Raw genomic sequence first — 23,175 nt, 5'->3', positions numbered from 1 at the left:
CTACGTGTCCCTGCAGAGGGCTTAATCTGTCTGATTTTATGTTAGGCCTTAGGCACTAGTGCTGGTGCCACAACACTGCAACCCCTCACAGATACTCTAGTTGTAACGCAGAAACGAGCCCTGCTGCAAAGTATTGCATCAAAAATTGTAATTACACGCTCCTGTTAAACAGGGGCTGAAAAATTGTGCCTTAGGCACTGGTGGTGGCGCCCAGAACCAAAAATGTTCTTACAAGCTATCAGCGTGATCATTGAGGAGGAAGAGGATAATTACTCAGGATAGTCACTCAGCATCAGCATAGGCAGTCTTTGAAGGGATCTGAGATTTCAAAAAAAAATATTCGGTTACATCAGCATCAGGTGCTTGGTAGCTGGAGGTGATCCAAGACTGATTCATTTTTATGAAGGTCAGTCGATCGGCCGAGTCGGTGGACAGATGCACCCTGTGATCGGTTACAAAGCCTCCAGCAGCACTGAATGTGCGTTCCGAAAGAACGCTGGATGCAGGACAGGCCAGTAGCTCAATTGCATACTGTGCAAGCTCTGGCCAGTGATCCATCCTCAAGACCCAGTAACCCAGAGGATTTTCGGTGGAAAGGTGTCCAAGTCAGATCTTGCCCCTAGGTATTCCTGCACCATGCGGTGCAGGAATACTGCGGAATGCTGCGGACCAAAAAATTGTCTGAACGCATCAGTCAGACGGCCACCTTCTCCACTGCTCCTTCTTTGACTGACCGAAGCCTCAGCGACACGTTGTCCAGAAACAGGAGTTTGTAACCTCCCAGTCTCTGGGAACGCGTTGCACAGACCTTTCTGCAAGGCCTCCCGAAGATGTTTCATCCTCTGCTCCCTCTGCGATGGCAAGATAAGGTCCGCAACCTTACCCTTGTAACGTGGATCAAGGAGGGTTGCCAGCCAGTATTGGTCCTTCTCCTTGATACCACGAATACGAGGATCCTTACGCAGGCTTTCTAGGATTAGGGAGGCCTTGCAGCGTAGGTTTGCTGAGGCATTCGGTCCGGAGTCCTCTGGGTCACTAAGGACGACATGGCCCACAGCCACCTCCTCCCAGCCACGTACAAGTCCATGTGTTTCTTGGGACTGATCCCTTAAAGACTGCTTCTGATGCTGAATGCCAGGCTCCACCTCCATACTGACCCAATCCTCCTCCTCCTCTTCCTGTGTGATCGGCGGGCACGCAGGAACACTGTCTGGATAAAGGGGGCCTTGAGAGCTAAGGAAGTCCTCCTCTTCCTGCCTCTGTTCTGCCTCAAGTGCCCTGTCCATTATTCCACGCAGCGTGTGCTCCAACAGGTGGACAAGGGGGACAGTGTCACTGATGCATGCACTGTCACTGCTCACCATCCTCGTGGCCTCCTCAAATGGTGACAGGACAGTGCATACATCCCTGATCATGGCCCACTGGCGTGGGGAAAAAAAAACAAGCTCCCCTGACTCTGTCCTGGTGCAATAGTCGCACAGGTACTCATTGATGGCCCTCTGCTGCGTGTGCAGCCGCTGCAGCATGGCCAACATTGAGTTCCACCTGGTGGGCATGTCACAGATTAGGCGGTTCTTGGGCAGGTTAAACTCCTTTTTGGAGGTCCGTCAGCCAAGCACTGGCATTATATGACCGGCGGAAATGCACACAGACTTTCCTGGCCTGCCTCAGGACATCCTGTAAGCCCCGGTACCTGCCCAAGAACCGCTGCACCACCAAGTTAAGGACGTGAGCCAAACAGGGCACTGGGTCATTTGTCTCTGTCGGAGGGCAGAGAGGAGGTTGGTGCCATTGTCGCAAACCACCATTCCTGCCTTAAGTTGGCGTGGCATCAACCACCTCTGAACCTGCCCCTGCAGAGCTGACAGAACCTCTGCCCCAGTGTGACTCCTGTCCCCCAAGCACACCAGCTCAAGCACCGAATGGCATCTTTTGGCCTGCGTACTTGCGTAGCCCCTTGAACGGCTACGGAGCACCGCTGGTTCCGAGGACAAAGCACAGGAAGAGGCCATGGAGGAAGAAGAAGAGGAGGGGGTGGAGGAGAGAGGTGTGTCACAATCAGTAGTGGCATTTTGGAGGCGTGGTGGCGGAACAACCTCAAACACTACTGCACCTTGTCCTGCATCCTTCCCAGCTGCCAGCAGAGTCACCCAATGCACCGTGAAACTTAGGTAACGTCCCTGTCCATGCCTGCTGGACCATGAGTCAGCGGTAATATGCACCTTACCGCTGACCGCCCTGTCCAGCGAGGCATGGACATTGCCTTCCACATGCCGGTAGAGAGCCGGAATCGCCTTCCGTGAGAAAAAGTGGCGTTTGGGTACCTGCCACTGAGGAACCGCACATTCCACAAACTCACGGAAGGGGGCAGAGTCTACCAACTGAAAAGGCAGCAGTTGAAGTGCTAGCAATTTTGCCAAGCTAGCATTCAACCGCTGCGCATGTGGATGGCTGGGAGCAAACTTCTTTCGGCAGTGCAGCAGCTGGGGCAGGGAAATTTGCCTGGTACAATCTGACGTCGGTGTACCAGAAGCAGATTGCCCACAAGTACTTGGCTGTGACACACCTAATTCTACACCTTCATTCCTCTCAGTGCAGGTCTCAGAGAGGACTGAAGGTATAGTGGGGTTGGAGATCACAGCTGATGAGGAGCAAGGAGAGGTCCTCTTTGTTCTTTGGTGTGGGTCTTTTAGATACGCTTGCCAATGAACTGCATGGCAGGTCAACATATGTCTGGTCAAGCATGTGGTACCCAAGCGGGAGATGTTTTGGCCACGCGAGATACGCTTGAGACATATGTTGCAAATAGCAGCGGTGCGATCTGATGCACTCGTCTCAAAAAAGGCCCACACCAAAGAACTTTTTGAATAACGCGCAGAGACTGCAGCGCCCTGCACATGTGGAGCTTTGGAGTGTGATGCAGTCAATGTGCTGCCCTTAGGCTGGCCCCTGGAGGGCATCCTGCCTCGTTGGTGATGTGCCGCCTCCTCCTCCTCCTCTCTCCTATCAGGCACCCACGTTGAGTCTGTGACCTCATCATCTCCTCCCTCCTCATCACTGGAGCAAACCTGGCAGTATGCTACAGCAGGGGGAGCATGACTGCCAGATTGCTGTCCTTCTTGGGCACCCCCTCTGTCCGTGCTCATGTTACTGCCTTCAACGAGCTCAGTATCATCATCAGAGCCTTCTAAATGCTGGGCATCCTCCTGGAGCATGTACCCAACACTGTGGTCAAACAGTTCGAGGGACTCCTCAGGAGGACATGGTGGGGCTAGGGAAGGAGTCACTGATGACATTGAGCCGAGGGAAGAGGCCGCTGCTTTGCCAGACAAAGTACCCTGGGCATGGGTGAGAGAGGATGAGGAGGATGAGGACGGCTTGGTCATCCACTCGACCAAGTCTTCCGCATGTTGCAGCTCAACACGGCCAGCTGCCGAAAAAAAGGCCAAACGTGTCCCACGGCCACGTGCTGATGAGGATGTACCGTCTCCACGACCAGCACTAGACACAGAGCCTGCTTGCCCTCTCTTATTGGCTTGTGACTGTCTGCCTCTCCTTCTTGGCCTTCCAGACATACTAATGGCCTGTAGCTGCACTAAGCTGGGATATATATATATATATATATATATATATATGTACTGATACTGCAGCTAGCAAAATCAACTGCCTGCCTGTAGTATGAGAACACCACCAACCTTCTACAGGTAGCTTTAGCTGAACACTGTGAGCAGGACGCACCCCACTAACTTGTAGATTTAGCTGAACACTGTGAGCAGGACGCACCCCTCTAACTTGTAGATTTAGCTGAACACTGTGAGGTGGACGCACCACACTAACTTGTAGGTTTAGCTGAACACTGTGAGCAGGACGCACCGCACTAACTTGTAGGTTTAGCTGAACACTGTGAGCAGGACGCACCGCACTAACTTGTAGGTTTAGCTGAACACTGTGAGCAGGACGCACCGCACTAACTTGTAGGTTTAGCTGAACACTGTGAGCAGGACGCACCGCACTAACTTGTAGGTTTAGCTGAACACTGTGAGGTGGACGCACCCCACTAACTTGTAGGTTTAGCTGAACACTGTGAGCAGGACGCACCGCACTAACTTGTAGGTCTAGCTGAACACTGTGAGCAGGACGCACTGCACTAACTGTAAATAGTCTAGCTGCCTGACTGTGGTACTAATAGGATCAAAAGAACACCAGTAATTTTCTTCAGGTAGCTGTAAATACTGTAACAAGACAAGCCTGCCTGTCAGTAGGAAGATAACAGGAACGGAGCTAGCTAAACTGAATACAGTGTATATATATATATACAACACCTGGGATGCATATATATATACACAATACACTGTAAGTGCAGCTAAACTGACTGACTGTTCTGCCTAATCTATCTAACTCAAATCAAATGTCACTGTCTGTCTCTCTCTCTCTAAGCACACCGGAACACACACTACACAGGGCCGCCGTGTAGGCGGCCTTATATAGTGTGGGGAGTGTACTAAACCCCCTGAGCCATAATTGGCCCAAGCCACCCTGGACAGACGGCGCTGTGATTGGCCAAGCATGCGGGTCACAGTGCATGCTTGGCCAATCATCAGCCAGCAATGCACTGCGATGTCGCAATGAATTATGGGCTGTGACGCGCCGCGCGAATTTGGTGCAAACGGCCCATATCGTGGGTTCGACTCGAACACGAAGCTTATCCCTACTCTTCACTTTCACTCCACTTTCTAGTCCATGACAAAGTGTTTGATAACAGTTCAGAGATCCGATTGGATGGAATATCCTAATCGGAGATAGCGGAGCACTCTTCGGCCGGGAGTAGGTTGCGCTTGGAACTAATAGCAACTGGTGCAACAACCTTGTTTCCCCCACTGACCACAGATCTTTCACCAATTTCAGGCTTACCCAACTCCAGTGTCTTTTTTCCAGTGGTTCCTCCATCAAGGAACACAGGTGGGCCCTGACCATGGCCTCAAGGGATAACTGGAGCATTGGGTCCTGGAGCAGCCACAGAGATGAGAGGAGCAGCTTCTCGCACAAGCCGGGTGATAGCAGGGGGACTCTCCATGCCATTCCCAGCCAGGATGGTGGCATTCTTGTTCCAATCCACTTGCAGTGTCCGCAGAGGTTGGCTGGTAAGACTACCTCAAGCAGGGATTCCCCACAGCATCCACAGATGATCCAACGCCACAGGTGTGTGGCCAAGCCAGAACATTTCCTGCATATCAGACTCAAGGCTTCATAGTCTCCAGCCGTATACAGGGCAAGAATAGCCTTAGGTGTCAGGGAGAGCTGACATTCGTCTTTGTAGAGTGGGTTACAAGGCATGGTGGGTGTAATGCAGATGGAGTGATGGACCCCAGACACTTTTTGAATGCAAAATAGATTTATTGTCTCTTAAAAGAACTGTGGGAGAGGGGATTAGGGCCAGGACACCCTTAAGTAGATGCAATGATAATTAGCAGACTCCGAGACTTCTATAGGTAGACAGCTATACAGTGGAAGGCCTCCAGCCGGATACCACTTCTGTATAGGTAGGACCACATTCTCCTATGGCAAGAAATTGTAACAGTCACTAACGGTAGTTATACTTAACTATTGGAAACACAGAATAGTTCTTCTCTTACACTACAGTCTCCCATTGTAGTTTTCACTCACTGAGCTCCCAGTGTCTCATTAAACGTCCAGATCCAATCGCCACTGAATCTCCTGAGCTTTTCCACAGCTAACAAGCTGTATACTCCTCAAACATCACCCCCGCTGTCCTGCTGGGTCCCTGGCTTGGCACCTGCTGAAGCTTTCCCACTTCTTCACCGTTCCCGGCTGGTGAGAAGACTGCTCTGGTACTTGCTCCTGTGTACTCACTGTAGTCTCCGGTAACAAGGTGGATGGTCCCTTTGTGGCGACAACTTCCCCTCTACCTCCGACCACAACTGGTTCCCCATCCGACGGAATCTTTATTCTCGGTTAGACACCAATCCTGCAGTCCCAACCCTTCGCTGCCTCTCTTGTTCCTGGATGGGCCTCAGGCAGCCTAGCAGCCAGGTGTCCCCGGGCCACATACACACGTCCACCCAGACCAGGTGGCACAGAACCCCGATCACCTGACTCAACCAAATAAATAGTCTCTCCCAGCAGGTCAAGGGACCAAAGAAACCCCCACTAATTGGCTGAGACACCCCAACCAACCATAGTCTGACCTTGCTACACCCTTGTCAATCTAATGTCACCAGCAAGCGCCACCTAGTGACAGGAGAGAAAAGATACAGCAATCCAGAGTTATAGAGGAATCAGTGGATCTTCTAACAATCAGACAGAATGATTAATACCTGACAAACTAAATTTATTAGAAACCCAACCTATACACCAGGGTGCTACATCCTCCCCCTGCCTATACACCAGGGTTCTACATCCTCCCCCCGCCTATACACCAGGGTGCTACATCCTCCCCCCGCCTATACACCAGGGTGCTACATCCTCCCCCCGCCTATACACCAGGGTGCTACATCCTCCCCCGCCTATACACCAGGGTGCTACATCCTCCCCCCGCCTATACACCAGGGTTCTACATCCTCCCCCCGCCTATACACCAGGGTGCTACATCCTCCCCCCGCCTATACACCAGGGTTCTACATCCTCCCCCCGCCTATACACCAGGGTGCTACATCCTCCCCCCGCCTATACACCAGGGTGTTACATCCTCCCCACGCCTATACACCAGGGTTCTACATCCTCCCCCCGCCTATACACCAGGGTGCTACATCCTCCCCCGCCTATACACCAGGGTGCTACATCCTCCCCCGCCTATACACCAGGGTTCTACATCCTCCCCCCGCCTATACACCAGGGTGCTACATCCTCCCCCGCCTATACACCAGGGTGCTACATCCTCCCCCCGCCTATACACCAGGGTTCTACATCCTCCCCCCGCCTATACACCAGGGTGCTACATCCTCCCCCCGCCTATACACCAGGGTTCTACATCCTCCCCCCGCCTATACACCAGGGTGCTACATCCTCCCCCCGCCTATACACCAGGGTGCTACATCCTCCCCCCGCCTATACACCAGGGTTCTACATCCTCCCCCCGCCTATACACCAGGGTGCTACATCCTCCCCCCGCCTATACACCAGGGTGCTACATCCTCCCCCCGCCTATACACCAGGGTTCTACATCCTCCCCCCGCCTATACACCAGGGTGTTACATCCTCCCCCCGCCTATACACCAGGGTGCTACATCCTCCCCCCGCCTATACACCAGGGTGCTACATCCTCCCCCGCCTATACACCAGGGTGCTACATCCTCCCCCGCCTATACACCAGGGTGCTACATCCTCCCCCCGCCTATACACCAGGGTGCTACATCCTCCCCCCGCCTATACACCAGGGTTCTACATCCTCCCCCCGCCTATACACCAGGGTGCTACATCCTCCCCCCGCCTATACACCAGGGTTCTACATCCTCCCCCGCCTATACACCAGGGTTCTACATCCTCCCCCCGCCTATACACCAGGGTGTTACATCCTCCCCCCGCCTATACACCAGGGTGCTACATCCTCCCCCGCCTATACACCAGGGTGCTACATCCTCCCCCGCCTATACACCAGGGTGCTACATCCTCCCCCGCCTATACACCAGGGTGCTACATCCTCCCCCCGCCTATACACCAGGGTGCTACATCCTCCCCCCACCTATACACCAGGGTGCTACATCCTCCCCCCGCCTATACACCAGGGTGCTACATCCTCCCCCGCCTATACACCAGGGTTCTACATCCTCCCCCCACCTATACACCAGGGTGTTACATCCTCCCCGCACCTATACACCAGGGTGCTACATCCTCCCCCGCCTATACACCAGGGTGCTACATCCTCCCCCGCCTATACACCAGGGTGCTACATCCTCCCCCCGCCTATACACCAGGGTGCTACATCCTCCCCCCACCTATACACCAGGGTGCTACATCCTCCCCCCGCCTATACACCAGGGTGCTACATCCTCCCCCGCCTATACACCAGGGTTCTACATCCTCCCCCCACCTATACACCAGGGTGTTACATCCTCCCCGCACCTATACACCAGGGTGTTACATCCTCCCCGCACCTATACACCAGGGTGCTACATCCTCCCCCCGCCTATACACCAGGGTTCTACATCCTCCCCCTGCCTATACACCAGGGTGCTACATCTTCCCCCCGCCTATACACCAGGGTGCTACATCCTCCCCCCGCCTATACACCAGGGTGCTACATCTTCCCCCCGCCTATACACCAGGGTGCTACATCCTCCCCCCGCCTATACACCAGGGTGCTACATCCTCCCCCCGCCTATACACCAGGGTGTTACATCCTCCCCCGCCTATACACCAGGGTGCTACATCCTCCCCCCGCCTATACACCAGGGTGCTACATCCTCCCCCCGCCTATACACCAGGGTGCTACATCCTCCCCCCACCTATACACCAGGGTGCTACATCTTCCCCCCGCCTATACACCAGGGTGTTACATCCTCCCCCCGTCTATACACCAGGGTGCTACATCTTCCCGCCGCCTATACACCAGGGTGCTAGATCCTCCCCCGCCTATACACCAGGGTTCCACATCCTCCCCCCGCCTATACACCAGGGTGCTACATCCTCCCCCCGTCTATACACCAGGGTGCTACATCCTCCCCCCGCCTATACACCAGGGTGCTACATCCTCCCCCTGCCTATACACCAGTGTGCTACATCCTCCCCCCGCCTATACACGAGGGTGTTACATCCTCCCCCCGCCTATACACCAGGGTGCTACATCCTCCCCCCGCCTATACACCAGGGTGCTACATCCTCCCCCCGCCTATACACCAGGGTGCTACATCCTCCCCCTGCCTATACACCAGTGTGCTACATCCTCCCCCCGCCTATACACGAGGGTGTTACATCCTCCCCGCCTATACACCAGGGTGCTACATCCTCCCCCCGCCTATACACCAGTGTGCTACATCCTCCCCCCGCCTATACACCAGGGTGTTACATCCTCCCACCGCCTATACACCAGGGTGCTACATCCTCCCCCTGCCTATACACCAGGGTGTTACATCCTCCCCCGCCTATACACCAGGGTGCTACATCCTCCCCCCACCTATACACCAGGGTGCTACATCCTCCCCCCACCTATACACCAGGGTGCTACATCCTCCCCCCACCTATACACCAGGGTGCTACATCCTCCCCCCGCCTATACACCAGGGTGTTACATCCTCCCCCCGCCTATACACCAGGGTGCTACATCCTCCCCCCGCCTATACACCAGGGTGTTACATCCTCCCCCCGCCTATACACCAGGGTTCCACATCCTCCCCCCGCCTATACACCAGGGTGCTACATCCTCCCCCCGCCTATACACCAGTGTGCTACATCCTCCCCCCGCCTATACACCAGGGTGTTACATCCTCCCACCGCCTATACACCAGGGTGCTACATCCTCCCCCTGCCTATACACCAGGGTGTTACATCCTCCCACCGCCTATACACCAGGGTGCTACATCCTCCCCCTGCCTATACACCAGGGTGCTACATCCTCCCCCCGCCTATACACCAGGGTGTTACATCCTCCCCCCGCCTATACACCAGGGTGCTACATCCTCCCCCCACCTATACACCAGGGTGCTACATCCTCCCCCCACCTATACACCAGGGTGCTACATCCTCCCCCCACCTATACACCAGGGTGCTACATCCTCCCCCCGCCTATACACCAGTGTGCTACATCCTCCCCCCCGCCTATACACCAGGGTGCTACATCCTCCCCCCGCCTATACACCAGTGTGCTACATCCTCCCCCCGCCTATACACCAGGGTGCTACATCCTCCCCCCGCCTATACACCAGGGTGTTACATCCTCCCCCCGCCTATACACCAGGGTGCTACATCCTCCCCCCGCCTATACACCAGGGTGTTACATCCTCCCCCCGCCTATACACCAGGGTGCTACATCCTCCCCCCGCCTATACACCAGGGTGTTACATCCTCCCCCCGCCTATACACCAGGGTTCCACATCCTCCCCCCGCCTATACACCAGGGTTCCACATCCTCCCCCCGCCTATACACCAGGGTGCTACATCCTCCCCCCGCCTATACACCAGGGTGTTACATCCTCCCCCCGCCTATACACCAGGGTTCCACATCCTCCCCCCGCCTATACACCAGGGTTCCACATCCTCCCCCCGCCTATACACCAGGGTGCTACATCCTCCCCCCGCCTATACACCAGGGTGTTACATCCTCCCCCCGCCTATACACCAGGGTGCTACATCCTCCCCCCGCCTATACACCAGTGTGCTACATCCTCCCCCGCCTATACACCAGGGTGTTACATCCTCCCCCCGCCTATACACCAGGGTGCTACATAAGTAATTATCACTTTAAGCATTTCATAAGCAGTTATGACTTTAAGGTTATCACTTTACACACAGAGCCCTGCGGGAGCAATGCAGATCCAAGTCAATCACAGACACAGGATAATGGATCACTCCTCTTTATTTCTGGGTTCAGTATCTTAAATCCAATCCATTATCAGGATATGACCGAGCGATGTTTACAACATTCCACCAATAGAAAGTGTCCTCCCATAGCCTATCACCATAGAAAGACCAACCCACTTTCATGGAATTGTTTATGGACATATGTTTGTCACCCTTAGTAACACCTACTAGTAATACACGTCTCTTAAAAGTATATCTGAAGATTATTCTACAATCTTAAAGTTAATGAATTCTTTACACACTACCAAGATTTGTGATTACATTCTGTAAACATATTCTGGGCGTATTGCCAGACTGTTATTCTAATGCCCCGTACACACGGTCGGATTTTCCGATGGAAAATGTCCGATCGGAGCGTGTTGTCGGAAATTCCGACCGTGTGTGGGCTCCATCGGACATTTTCCATCGGATTTTCCGACACACAAAGTTGGAGAGCAGGAGATAAAATTTTCGGACAACAAAATCCGTTGTCGGAATTTCCGATCGTGTGTACACAAATCCGACGGACAAAGTGCCACGCATGCTCAGAATAAATAAAGAGATGAAAGCTATTGGCCACTGCCCCGTTTATAGTCCCGACGTACATGTTTTATGTCACCGCGTTCAGAACGATCGGATTTTCCGACAACTTTGTGTGACCGTGTGTATGCAAGACAAGTTTGAGCCAACATCTGTCGGAAAAAATCCTAGGATTTTGTTGTCGTAATGTCCGAACAAAGTCCGACCGTGTGTACGGGGCATTATTCTCACATACATGTAAGGAAACGTCTTCTTTTGTGCACAGGCTAAAACATGTTCCTTTTTATGCTCACAAGAATTGCTCACTGGCTAATAAATATGCGCATGCACAAACTCGTGCGCTCACAAGCCATCGCGTATTCTCGTGCACAGAAGCACACACGTCCTCCTGTGACAGATGTTGGCTCCAAACAGGCTATTTAATCTCCCCCAGTGCTCAGGATCAGTGCTGCTTTGTCTTTCAGCCTTCCCTGCATCCTGTGTTCCTGTTATCTTCTATCCTGATTCCAGTTGCTGACCCGACTTGTCTGACCTCTCTCTGAACTCTGTTTGCACCGACCCCGGCTTGTCCTTGACCTCCGCTTCTGCCTGCTCCTTTGGCTTCTATTGCACTGATTGGCTCCTGACCCGGCTTGTACCCAGACACGCTTCTCTGTACCTGTCAGAAACCACGAATCAGACCGAGACAGAAGTACAATTAAATCACACTTGTTTATTAATAAAAATAAAAAGGTAAATAAAGTAAACATAGTCAAAGCATAGCCAGAGATCAGTAACCAGATCGGGTAATCAGCCAAGCCAAAAGTCCAGTAACCAATTCGGGTAATCAGCCAGTCCAGAAGTCAGGGATCCAAGTGGGAACAGCAAGCAAGCAAAGGAGCCAGAAGAGATGTCAGCAAGCCGGTCTTCAAACAGGAACACAGGAGATGGTTTCTTGTGATGTGATCAAGGCGAAGGCAGGGAAGGAATAAGCTGGACGTCTTTAAGTAGGCATGACTGACGAGCAGATCCACAACAGCTGGTTACCTGTGGAGAGAGAGGAGAGCTGGCAATTAGCTGACAACTGAGCGGCCAGCTCAGAGAAGGAAGGGCTGAGCCCAGCCCTGACAGTACCCCCTCCTCAACGACCCCTCCCCCTCAGAGGACCACCAGGCTTGAGGGGAAAACGTCTATGGAAATCACGGAGGAGGACAGGGGCATGTACGTCCGAGGATGAGACCCAAGAGCGTTCCTCCGGACCGTACCCCTTCCAATGCACCAGGTACTGTATGCGCCCACGGAACCTACAGGAGTGAACAATGGATTGTACTTCATACTCCTCATGGTTCTCAACCTGTACAGGGTGAGGACGTGGCACCGAGGTGGTAAAGCGATTGCAGACCAAAGGTTTTAATAAGGAGACATGGAATACATTAGTGATAAGCATATTAGAAGGAAGGTCCAATGCGTAAGCCACTGAGTTAATCTTGCAAAGAATATGGAAAGGCCCAATAAATTGAGGTTACAAAATTTAGTGAAGGAACACGAAGTCGGAGGTTGCGAGATGACAGCCAAACCCTGTCTCCAACCTGGTAGGAAGGTGCAGGCAGGCGTCTGCGATCAGCATGGAGTCTGTACCTATCATTAGCATGTCGCAAAGCCTCCTGGACTTGTGCCCAAGTGGAACGAAGACCACAGAGATGCTCCTCTAATGCAGGAATATTCTGCGGAACAAACGAGTCAGGCAGGATGGAAGGTTGGAAACCATAATTCGCCATAAACGGAGACAATCAGGAAGCAGAATTCAAGGCACTGTTGTGAGCAAACTCCGCCCACAGTAATAGGTCTGACCAGTTGTTGTGATGGTCAGAATTATAGCAACGTAGGAATTGCTCCAAGGACTGATTGGGTCGTTCTGTGGCCCCATTAGACTGCGGGTGATACGCAGAGGAGAAAGCAAGCTGAATTCCCAGCTGTGCACAAAAGGCTCGCCAGAACCGGGACACAAACTGACTACCCCTGTCCGAGACAATCACCTTGAGTATCCCATGTAAGTGAAAGATCTCCCGAGCAAAAATGGAAGCCAGTTCCTTAGAAGTAGGCAACCTTTTAAGTGGAATACAATGACACATCTTCGAGAACCGGTCAACCACCATAAGGATAACCGTGTTGCCTTGGGAGTTGGGTATTTCTACAATGAAATCCATAGACAGGTGGGTCCAGGGCCTCTCTCCATTGGATATGGGTTGTAGGAGACCCACTGGAAGGTGTCATGGAGTCTTACTCTGAGCACACACGGAACAGGCAGCTATGAAGGCAGTTACATCAGCACGTAGACTAGGCCACCAGAATGGTTGGGAAATGGCCCAAATGAGTTGATTCTTCCCAGGGTGGCCAGCTGCCTTGGGAGAATGGTAGGTCAGGAGCATGGCAGTACGGAGACTCTCTGGGACAAAGCAGCGGTCACAATGTTTCTCAGGAGGAGCATGGACCTGAGCAGCAAGAATTTTGTCACCCAAAGGAGAAGTGAGACTGGTGCAAACCGTAGCCAGAATACAATCAGGAGGAATCATAGGAACCGGAGAGATTGTTCTCTTTTAATTTCTGAAGCACACGACAGACATCTGTGTGGTGGCTCTCCAGGGACTTGGAAAATATGAGAATATCATCGAGATACACCACCACACATAACTGCAACAAATCTCGGAGGACATTGTTAATAAATTCTTGGAAAACTGCCGGGGCGTTACAAAGGCCAAAAGGCATTACAAGGTACTCATAATGGCCTGTTCTGGTATTAAACACAGTTTTCCACTCATCGTCCTCCTTAATCCTCACAAGATTGTAAGCCCCTCTCAGATCAAGCTTAGTAAAAACTGTTGCTCCCTTGAGGCGGTCAAATAACTCTGTAATCAACGGGATCGGGTAGGCATTCTTAATCGTGAAACGATTAAGACCCCTATAATCGATACAAGGTCTCAGTTCACCACTCTTCTTCTTCACAAAGAAAAAAACAGCACCAGCAGCAGACGAGGATTTGCGGATGAAACCTCGAGAAAGTGCATCTGCAACATACTCCTCCATGGCTTTATCCTCCAAGACCGACAAAGGGTAAACCCGACCACAAGGGGGAGTGGTACCAGGTTGAAGGTCAATTGCGCAATCATACAGCCGGTGTGGAGGCAAACTACCGGCTTGATCTGTGTCAAAGACATCGCTAAAATCACGGTACTCCTCTGGCAGGGAGGAGGGTGAAGAGGTACACAGAACCTTGGCTACCTTACGAAAGCATGTTTCACTGCATAGTGGTGACCAGGAGAGAACCTTAGCACGGAGCCAATCAAAAGAGGGGTTGTGCCTCTGTAACCAAGGATAACCAATAACCAGCGGAAACTTAGGAGAGGAAATCACTTGGAATTGGATTATCTCATGGTGAAGAGCCCCTACGACCATGGACAATGGAACCGTCTCATGAGTCACATGGGCAGGCTGTAGAGGTCTCCCATCAAGAGCCTCAATGGCAAGTGGAGTGTCATGCAGCTGCGGTGGAATCGAGTGCTTTGATACAAAGGCAGCATCAATGAACAGACCAGCAGCCCCAGAGTTGATTAGAGCCTGTATCTCGATAGACGACTCAGCCCAAGAAGAGTGACCGAAACCAGGGGCTTATCCTTCTGGATAACTGGGGACAACACCACCTAAGGTCTGTCCATGACAGGACCTCAAGGTTCGGGTGTTCCCAGGACGGGTAGAATAAGACTTCAAAAAGTAGCCTGCCTGGCCACAATAAAGGCACAATCTCTCCCTCCTCCTAAAGGCTCTCTCATCCACAGAGACGCGTGAATCCCAAGTGCATGGGTTCATCTTCACTGACCGACTCAGTACCAGGAGGCATGGGAGGTGAGGGAGGCACAGGTGGGACTGCAAAGCTCGAAGGCAAACGTACAGGAGGCTTCCGCAAGCTCTCCTTAAAAGAGTCTTTCTCTGAGTCTGGAGTCAATGAGGATGGCAAACGAGATCAAGCTCTCCAGCTCAGTAGGTATACCTCGGGCTGCTATCTCATCCTTGATGGAATCTGAGAGACCATGAAAAAAGCAGCCACAAGGGCCTCATTGTTCCAAGCAACCTCTGCTGCCAGAGTACGGGATTCAATGGTGTAGTCGGCAACAGTTCTCGTACTCTGTTTGATGGATATGAGGCACTTGGCAGCAGAAGCAGTGAGTGCGGGAACGTCAAATACCCTTTTAAGGGAGGCCACAAACTCAGGGTAATTCAAGACAACAGGTTTTTGGGTCTCCCATAGAGGGTTATCCAAGGCCAAGGCTCTCTCAGAAAGCAAAGACATCATGAAACCTACTTTGCTTCTGTCTGTGGGAAACGCCTGGGGCAGCATCTCAAAGTATATCTCAACCTGATTGAGAAACCCTCTGCATTGAACTGGATCACCCCCAAATCACTGGAGAAGCGGAGCGGAACCAGACATACCTCTTATAGAGGTAATACTCGAGGCGAGTGCCTGCACAGAGACTGGCGCAGCAGCAGGGACGGCCTGTGACTCAGGTTGTACCGGAACAGCCACAGTGAGGGATTCCAGGTGAGCCGTGCGACTCAGGAGCGTTTGTAATGCCATAGCAAACTGATCCATGCGGTGATCCTGGTCATCCAATCTGGAAAAAATATTACCAACACATGGATTGACTGTATCTTCTGAATTCATGGCCTTCGCCTACTGTCAGAAACCATGAATCAGATCGAGAAAGAAGTACAATTAAATCACACTTGTTTATTAATAAAAATAAAAAGGTAAATAGAGTAAACGTAGTCAAAGCATAGCCAGAGATCAGTAACCAGATCAGGTAATCAGCCAGTCCAGAAGTCAGGGATCCAAGTGGGAACAGCAAGCAAGCAAAGGAGCCAGAAGAGATGTCAGCAAGCCGATCTTCAAACAGGAACACAGAAGAATGGTTTCTTGTGATGTGATCAAGGCGAAGGCAGGGAAGGACGGAGCTGGATGTCTTTAAGTAGGTATGACTGATGAGCAGATCCACAACAGCTGGTTACCTGTGGAGAGAGAGGAGAGCTGGCAATCAGCCGACAGCTGAGCGGCCAGCTCAGAGAAGGAAAGGCTGAGCCAGCCCTGACAGTACCTGATCTGTCCTACCAGCGTATGAAACGGCTTGCCTGACCCTGCTTCCTGTCTCATCCTGCTGTGCCTGCTGTTCTACTGTCTACCAGCGCATGCTTCACCTGCCTGCTGTCACCAGTACCAGCCCATCTGCTGCACTGAAGTCTACTGATGACCTCACCTGCCTGGTGTGGATACCCGCTCTGCTACTGGCAAGACCTACAGGCACTCATGCCACTCTGCACTTCTGTACCTTCTGTTCACAATACCAGGGGCCCCGAGTCAGAGGTGTAAGAGAGGCCTTCCTCATCATTTCAGACTCTGCTACCAGGTTTGTGATAGTACAATATCATCTTTTCTATGAGAACAGTGTTGCCACATATGAGACTGTTCAGCTAAAACCAAATGTTAAAGAATCCCTCTAAGTTAAGTCACAGTAGAGCACAAAGTACATGATTAATTATTTGGACCTCTTTGGAGGAGATGGGGCAGACAACCAAGGAGAGAGACAACTATTGGTCAGGATCTCCAAGCCAGCACTGCAGATCTATTGATTGAGTTGAAGTCATCTGCTGCAATCCCTGACTGGGGTATGAAATGTTTTACACTCGTATTATCTGAGAGTGATAGTGAAGGGGAAATGAGGAAGATATAGACGTCCCCTGGAAAGCTGCCAGTCCCTCGGCACCTGCCTGGGACACCTTGTGGGTAATCCGGCTCTATCCGTATGACTTGTGTTATGGCAGCCAAATACATCAACTTTGTGTTCCTTTGTCTGTGAAATGTTCTAATGATATGAAGGAGAATTCCTGACACAACGTTCCCTCATCTTATTACATGTCCTTTATGTTCCCCAGATAGGGAGATTGTGACAGACCTAGCTGGGACAGAGTCTTTTGGAGGGGACTGAATGCAAGGCTCTTTCCCACAGATCACGGGCCCTGGCATTTGGGGGAATGGTGCTCTCTGTGAGCTGTATGCCTGGGGATCTGGAGGTGGTGTTACTTTGGATTCGGATCCATATCCCCCCAAGACATACAGACTCCGGGAACCCTTTAAATGCCATATTAGAATAGTGACTGATTCATACTGTTGGGACTCCTACTGTTAGATGTTAATGTCATTAATTCCAGCTACCTGTCTGTTATCTGCTATAATGTGTTTATTGTAAATAAGTCTAGTGTGGGCTCTAAGAGTCTTTTCACCCATTGTTTGTGTTAATTAACTCTGCTACTGTGTGAAGCTTGGTGACCACAAGTCTGTCCTAAAGGTCATGTCTCTTAGTCACCTAGGCTGGATAAAGGATTAGATAATTAGCTCATGTTAATTAGGTTAGGTTTTAGTCATTCTGCTGTATATATTTGTGTGAGATCTCAAATAAAAGATTTTTCCTGATGTACTCCAAGACTGGTGTTGTATAGTTCTTGGGGGTTCTGATATCCAGATCCATTGGACTCATGTTCCAGGACTTAGGAAGCGGTATACTGACGGAAGCACTCAAGCGGAGTGTGGGACGTTCCGTCACAATTGGTGGCAAGCAGTGGGATGCTTCCTGCAGCCTGGGACATCCAAACCTCCACCTGGATCCAAGATCAGGATAGCAGACTTCGGTCACCCCAGCGGAGATTTGGACCTGGCATCAGAGTTCCTGGGGCTGCGGATTGTCCTTTCAGCATACATAAAGGACTGTGTCTGAGGATGAATACCTGGAGCTCAGGCAGCAGATTCGGGTGGAGCTCTGGACTGGAGCCCTCCAGCTCGCTGGTATAAAACAGGGCAAGTGCTTTCCAACCCAAGAGCAATGGGCCAGTGACCAACGGGCATTGCGGATGGCATTCCTGGGAGAGCAGCCCCAGGAGCAATGGGTGACTGAGTTGGACAGGCTGGTCCAGCAGGAGATAGAGCTGGACAATCATTATCAGGCTCTGCAATGGCACACAGAGGAGGGATATTTAGGGGAGACAACAGAATGCTCTCCAGAGGGATATGACTTTGGAGGCCCTGGATTGCTGTGGGAGAGCCTTACAGATTGTTTTGTGTTTGGCGATGAAGGGGAGCCTGACCTTGAGGACCTGCAAGAATATAGAGAGGCCATGCTCTGTCTTGCAGGGGTCTCAGAGCTTAAACCTGATCTGGACCATTTGCTAAGGAAGGAACAGCATCTGGAAAGGGCATACAGGAAACTGCTAGAACACGTTCAGCAGCATGCCAGAGAATCGGCAGTGGAAACTCCAGAGATTGCCATCCCCAAACCTGAAATGCTGACAACAGGGCAAAGCTCTGCTAACCTCTGCCCAGCACCAACAGTGGCTTCGGCCTTCTTGAGAGAAGAGGCAGTCAGCCTTTCTCCCACAACACTGACGGGGACATGTGATTTTCTGCCAGCGGCATCTATGGAGTTACAGCAAACTTCTCCAGCTGAAGATCTGGTAACTGAACAGAGGGTGCAAGACCTCTGTCCCACACTTTTAGAAATCCCAGAGACTGGGGATTTAATAGACGTTTCTGTAGAGGAGGAACCACCTAGCAAACCTCCAGCAGAAGTGCTGGCAACCGGACAGAGGGTCCAAGACCTCTGCCCCATACCTGCAGCAATTCTGGAGGCCCAGGGTGAGGAGGTGGCAGTCTATCACGAGCTGCAGATCAGGATCCAAGGAGAGAATGCAGTCGTCACCTCACAACTGCAGCTTGATCTGGTGTCGGTGGATGGGCCTGTGGTCTTTACTAACAGAAAACCAGCAGAAGTGCTGGCAACCGGGCAGAGTGCTACCAACCTCTGCCCAGCACCGGCAACAACTGCGGAGTTCCAGGGAGGTGGGGCAGTCGGCCTCCCTCCCCAACAGTTAGCTGGAGCAGATTATGTAGGGAAGCTCCTACGCTCAGCTGAACTGCTGGCAATGAAACAGAGCGCTGCTGGCCCCTGCCCTCCACTAACAAATGATGGATTTCCTGTAAAAGTGGATGGGACTTCAGTCTCCACCTGTCTACCCCAGGGATGCTGGGCAGTCGGCCCAGATCCCCAACAGCATGACGGAGTGAGCCCAGACACCCTGTCTTCTCTCCAGCGGCTGAAAGGACTCCAGGGAGAAGATCCAGTCCAGGCCTGTCCCCAGTGGCGGGCATTTTACGTTGAGAGAGGCAGAGGTTGGCTGGGTGATTAATGCATTGTTTGGAACAATTTGTTTGCGGTACTGTGTGGGTACAGGCAGTAGAGGACTGGAACTATGGACTAACTTCAGAGTCAACCCGTCTGGGGTCTCCTTCTGTGTTAGTCTTCTGCCGAAAGAGGAGAGATGTGACAGACCTAGCCGGGACAGAGGCTTTTGGAGGGGACTGAATGCAAGCCTCTTGCCCACCAATCATGGGAATTGGCATTTGGGGGAATAGTGCTCTCTGTGAGCTGTATGCCTGGGGACCCTGGAGGTGGTGTTACTTTGGATTCGGGTCCATATCCCCCCAAGACACACAGACTCCGGGAACACTTTATATGCCATATTAGAATAGTGACTGATTCATACTGTTGGGACTACTACAGTTAGATGCTAATGTCATCAATTCCAGCTACCTGTCTGTTATCTGCTATAATGTGTTTATTGTAAATAAGTCTAGTGTGGGCTCTAAGAGTCTTTTCACCCATTGTTTGTGTTAATTAACTCTGCTACTCTGTGAAGCTTGGTGACCACAAGTCTGTCCTAAAGGTCATGTCTCTTAGTCACCTAGGCTGGATAAAGGATTAGATAATTAGCTCATGTTAATTAGGTTAGGTTTTAGTCATCCTGCTGTATATATTTGTGTGAGATCTCAAATAAAAGATTTTTCCTGATGTACTCCAAGACTGGTGTTGTTTAGTTCTTGGGGGTTCCTATAGCCAGATCCATTGGACTCGTGTTCCAGGACTTAGGAAGCGGTATACTGACGGAAGCACTCAAGCGGAGTGTGGGACGTTCTGTCACAGAGATTATTGTCAGGAATCCTCCCATGTATTATCTGTGTTCTTCCATATAAGAATAAATCTCAGCCTCGCCCTGTGAAGAAATGTACCAAATTGGTCACATTGGTTAATGAGTGTCAGGGACTTTCACCATTGTACTCGTCATTTCTCTCTTCTGCTCTCAGCGATGGCGTCTGCTGATCTGAGGAAGGAGCTGGAATGTTCCGTCTGTCTGGACTTTTATACAGATCCTGTAACCCTGACATGTGGACACAACTTCTGCCGGGACTGTATTGGTCGTGTGTTGGATACACAGGAGCGGTCTGGAGGTTATTCCTGTCCTGAATGTAAACAAAGCTTCCAGAAACGTCCCGTCCTTCAGAGGAATCTGAAACTACGTAACATAGTGGAGAATTTCCAGTCCACCCATCCAGATCAGGAGGAGTCCGGGGTCTTCTGTACTTACGGTATTCACACTCCTGTACCTGCTGTGAAATCCTGTCTGCATTGTGAAGCTTTTCTGTGTGACAATCACCTGAGACTCCACAACAAGGCACCAGAACACGTCTTATGTGACCTCACCACTTCCCTGGAGAACAGGAAATGCTCCGTCCATAAGGAACTACTGAGGTATTACTGCACTGATGACTCCACCTGTATCTGTATGTCCTGCAGGCTGGATGGAGAACATCGGGGACATCAGGTGGAGACTCTGGATGAGGCCTCTGAGATGAAGAAGAAGAAACTGAGGAATGTTCTGAAGAAACTGATAACAGAGAGAGAGAAGATGGAGAAAAGAGTCCAGAGTCTGCAGGAACATAGGAGGAAAGTACAAGGAGAAGCAGATGATGAAACAAAGAGAGTCACTGTCCTGTTCAGAGGCGTCTGGAAGATCTGGAGAAGAGAGTCCTGAGGGAAATCTCCGGGCAGGCAGAGCGGATCTCCGGGATAATCAATGATCTGGTCCAGGATCTGGAAATAAAGAAGGAGAAGCTGTCCAGGAAGATGGGGGACATTGAGGAGCTGTGTAACATGACGGATCCACTGACTGTCCTACAGGAATCAGACACAGGTGACTTGTGTGATACTGAGGATGGAGATGATGAGGACAGAGAGAGACATGATAAACTCCTCCATGATGGGGGGGATCTGGATGTGGGGGGAATCTCACACACATTACACACAGGTTTATCTGATATCATGTCTGGGGTAAATGTAGAGAAATGTCCAGGCACACATGTCTATCCACATTCTACTACAAAGGGCAAAGGTCACATCAATGCTGAACCATCCAGGCCACGCCCCCAACCCTCCCCCACCTTACAACCATCCAGGAGATCTCCCCAACCCTCCCCCACCTTACAACCATCCAGGAGACCTCCCCAACCCTCCCCCACCTTACAACCATCCAGGAGACCTCCCCAACCCTCCTCCACCATACAACACTCACACCTCCAGGCTGGGGGACCAAATATTGGGGCTGTACAGCAAACATCGGGGGTGTCGGGGGTTACAGACATATTACTGGATGTGAGGACAGCTGGTAATAATCTACATATATCAGATGACAGGAAAACTGTATGCCGGACATATGAGAGCCACAATCACCCAGAAACACCAGAGAGGTTTGAGTGTTATCAGGTGATGAGCAGTCAGAGGTTCTCCTCAGGGAGACATTACTGGGAAGTGGATGTCGGGGGGTCTGGGTACTGGAGAGTCGGGATGTGTTACCCCAGTATAGACAGGAGAGGAGATCAGTCAGTGATTGGAAATAATAAGAAGTCCTGGAGTTTGGAGAGGTGGTGGAGGGATGATCAGTACTCAGTAATACATGACAGTAATAAGACCCCATTACCCGGCGATGTCTCCAGTGGGAGAGTCAGGATAGATCTGGATTATGAGGCCGGGCGGATCTCCTTTTATGATCTGTGTGACCCGATCCGACATCTCCACACCTTCACCACCACCTTCACTGAGCCCCTCCATGCTGGGGTATATGTAGGGGGAGGGGGAGGTTGTATACAGATATGTAGGGGGAATCAGAAGTGAGAGATCTGCCCAGAGACATCACAAGGTGGATTATCTGATTGGTGATTGGTGGAATACTCATCCAATAGGAGGAAGCAGAGGACAGGAAACATGAGTGATTTATTTATAAAGCTGCAGGTTCCGGGGCCGTCATCTTCATCCTAAACCTCACTTCACTACCTAGTGTGTCACTGACCAGGAACAAGCATGCAGGAGGTCAGATTGTTCAGCCTTCACTGGCTGCATGCTTGTTCTGGGTCAGTGACACACTACATAGTGTAGCCAGGATCAGGATGACGGCCCTGGGGTCTCCACCATCACTGTCTATCTATAGAAGAAAGGGGTATTTTCATCTTTGGATGGGGTGGGGGAGGATTAGAACCTCTGTCAGATCTTTATTTCTGTCTGTGTCCCTGTTGTAGATTTCCCTTCATTTCCTGTCTGATAAAACGTTGTCACCAGGACAGGAAGTGAGGGGAAATCTCTCTAATGGAGCCCCGGATAGCAGTAAAAACCTGACAGGGGTTCTAATCCTCCCCCACTCCATCCAAATCTAGAACAATAGGATTTGTCTAGACACACACTTTAATATCCACAATGAGAATTCCGACATTTCTGTCCTCACAGGTTCCTTTACATGACCAATCCATGGATCTGTGATTGCTCCTCCCCCTCACTGTGATTGGCTGTGATGATTGTCACTATGAATACAGACAGTGCTAGTCTTGTTCCTATTGGTTATGATGTAGAGCACTGGTGGGCCAGATCAGGGTAATGAGCCAATCAGTGAAGGAGAAAAATTACCTATTTGCAAAATTTTATAACAAACTATGAAAAATGTTTTTTTTTTCTTCAAAATATTCATTTTTTTATTTGTTTAACAGAAAATAAACCCCCCCAGAGGTGATTAAATACCAAAAGAAATCTCTATTTGTGTGATAACAATGATAAAAATGTCCTATGTGTACAGTGTTACATGACCGCGTAATTGTCATTCAAAGTGTAGTAATTGTAGTGTAGTAGTATTATTAGCAGTAGTGTAGTAGTAATGCTGTATTAT

General features: G+C 51.1%; 1 protein-coding gene across 1 annotated transcript in view; it reads left to right on the top strand.

Moving 5' to 3' along the window:
• The window catches only part of LOC141129269 (uncharacterized), a 29,773-nt gene extending 7,296 nt beyond the window's left edge, over positions 1-22,477 (top strand). Inside the window, 4 exon segments of the mRNA XM_073617198.1 lie at positions 16,267-16,487; positions 20,190-20,962; positions 20,965-22,116; positions 22,119-22,477. Of these exon segments, the coding sequence (XP_073473299.1) occupies positions 16,267-16,487; positions 20,190-20,962; positions 20,965-22,116; positions 22,119-22,174 (2,202 nt within the window). The 3' untranslated portion in view covers positions 22,175-22,477.
• The last annotated feature ends 698 nt before the right edge of the window (positions 22,478-23,175 follow it).

Source organism: Aquarana catesbeiana, linkage group LG01 (genome assembly GCF_042186555.1).
Source record: "Aquarana catesbeiana isolate 2022-GZ linkage group LG01, ASM4218655v1, whole genome shotgun sequence".
Lineage (NCBI taxonomy): Eukaryota > Metazoa > Chordata > Amphibia > Anura > Ranidae > Aquarana > Aquarana catesbeiana.
Note: the sequence above shows the minus strand (reverse complement) of the source record. Positions and strands in the feature narration are given on the sequence as shown.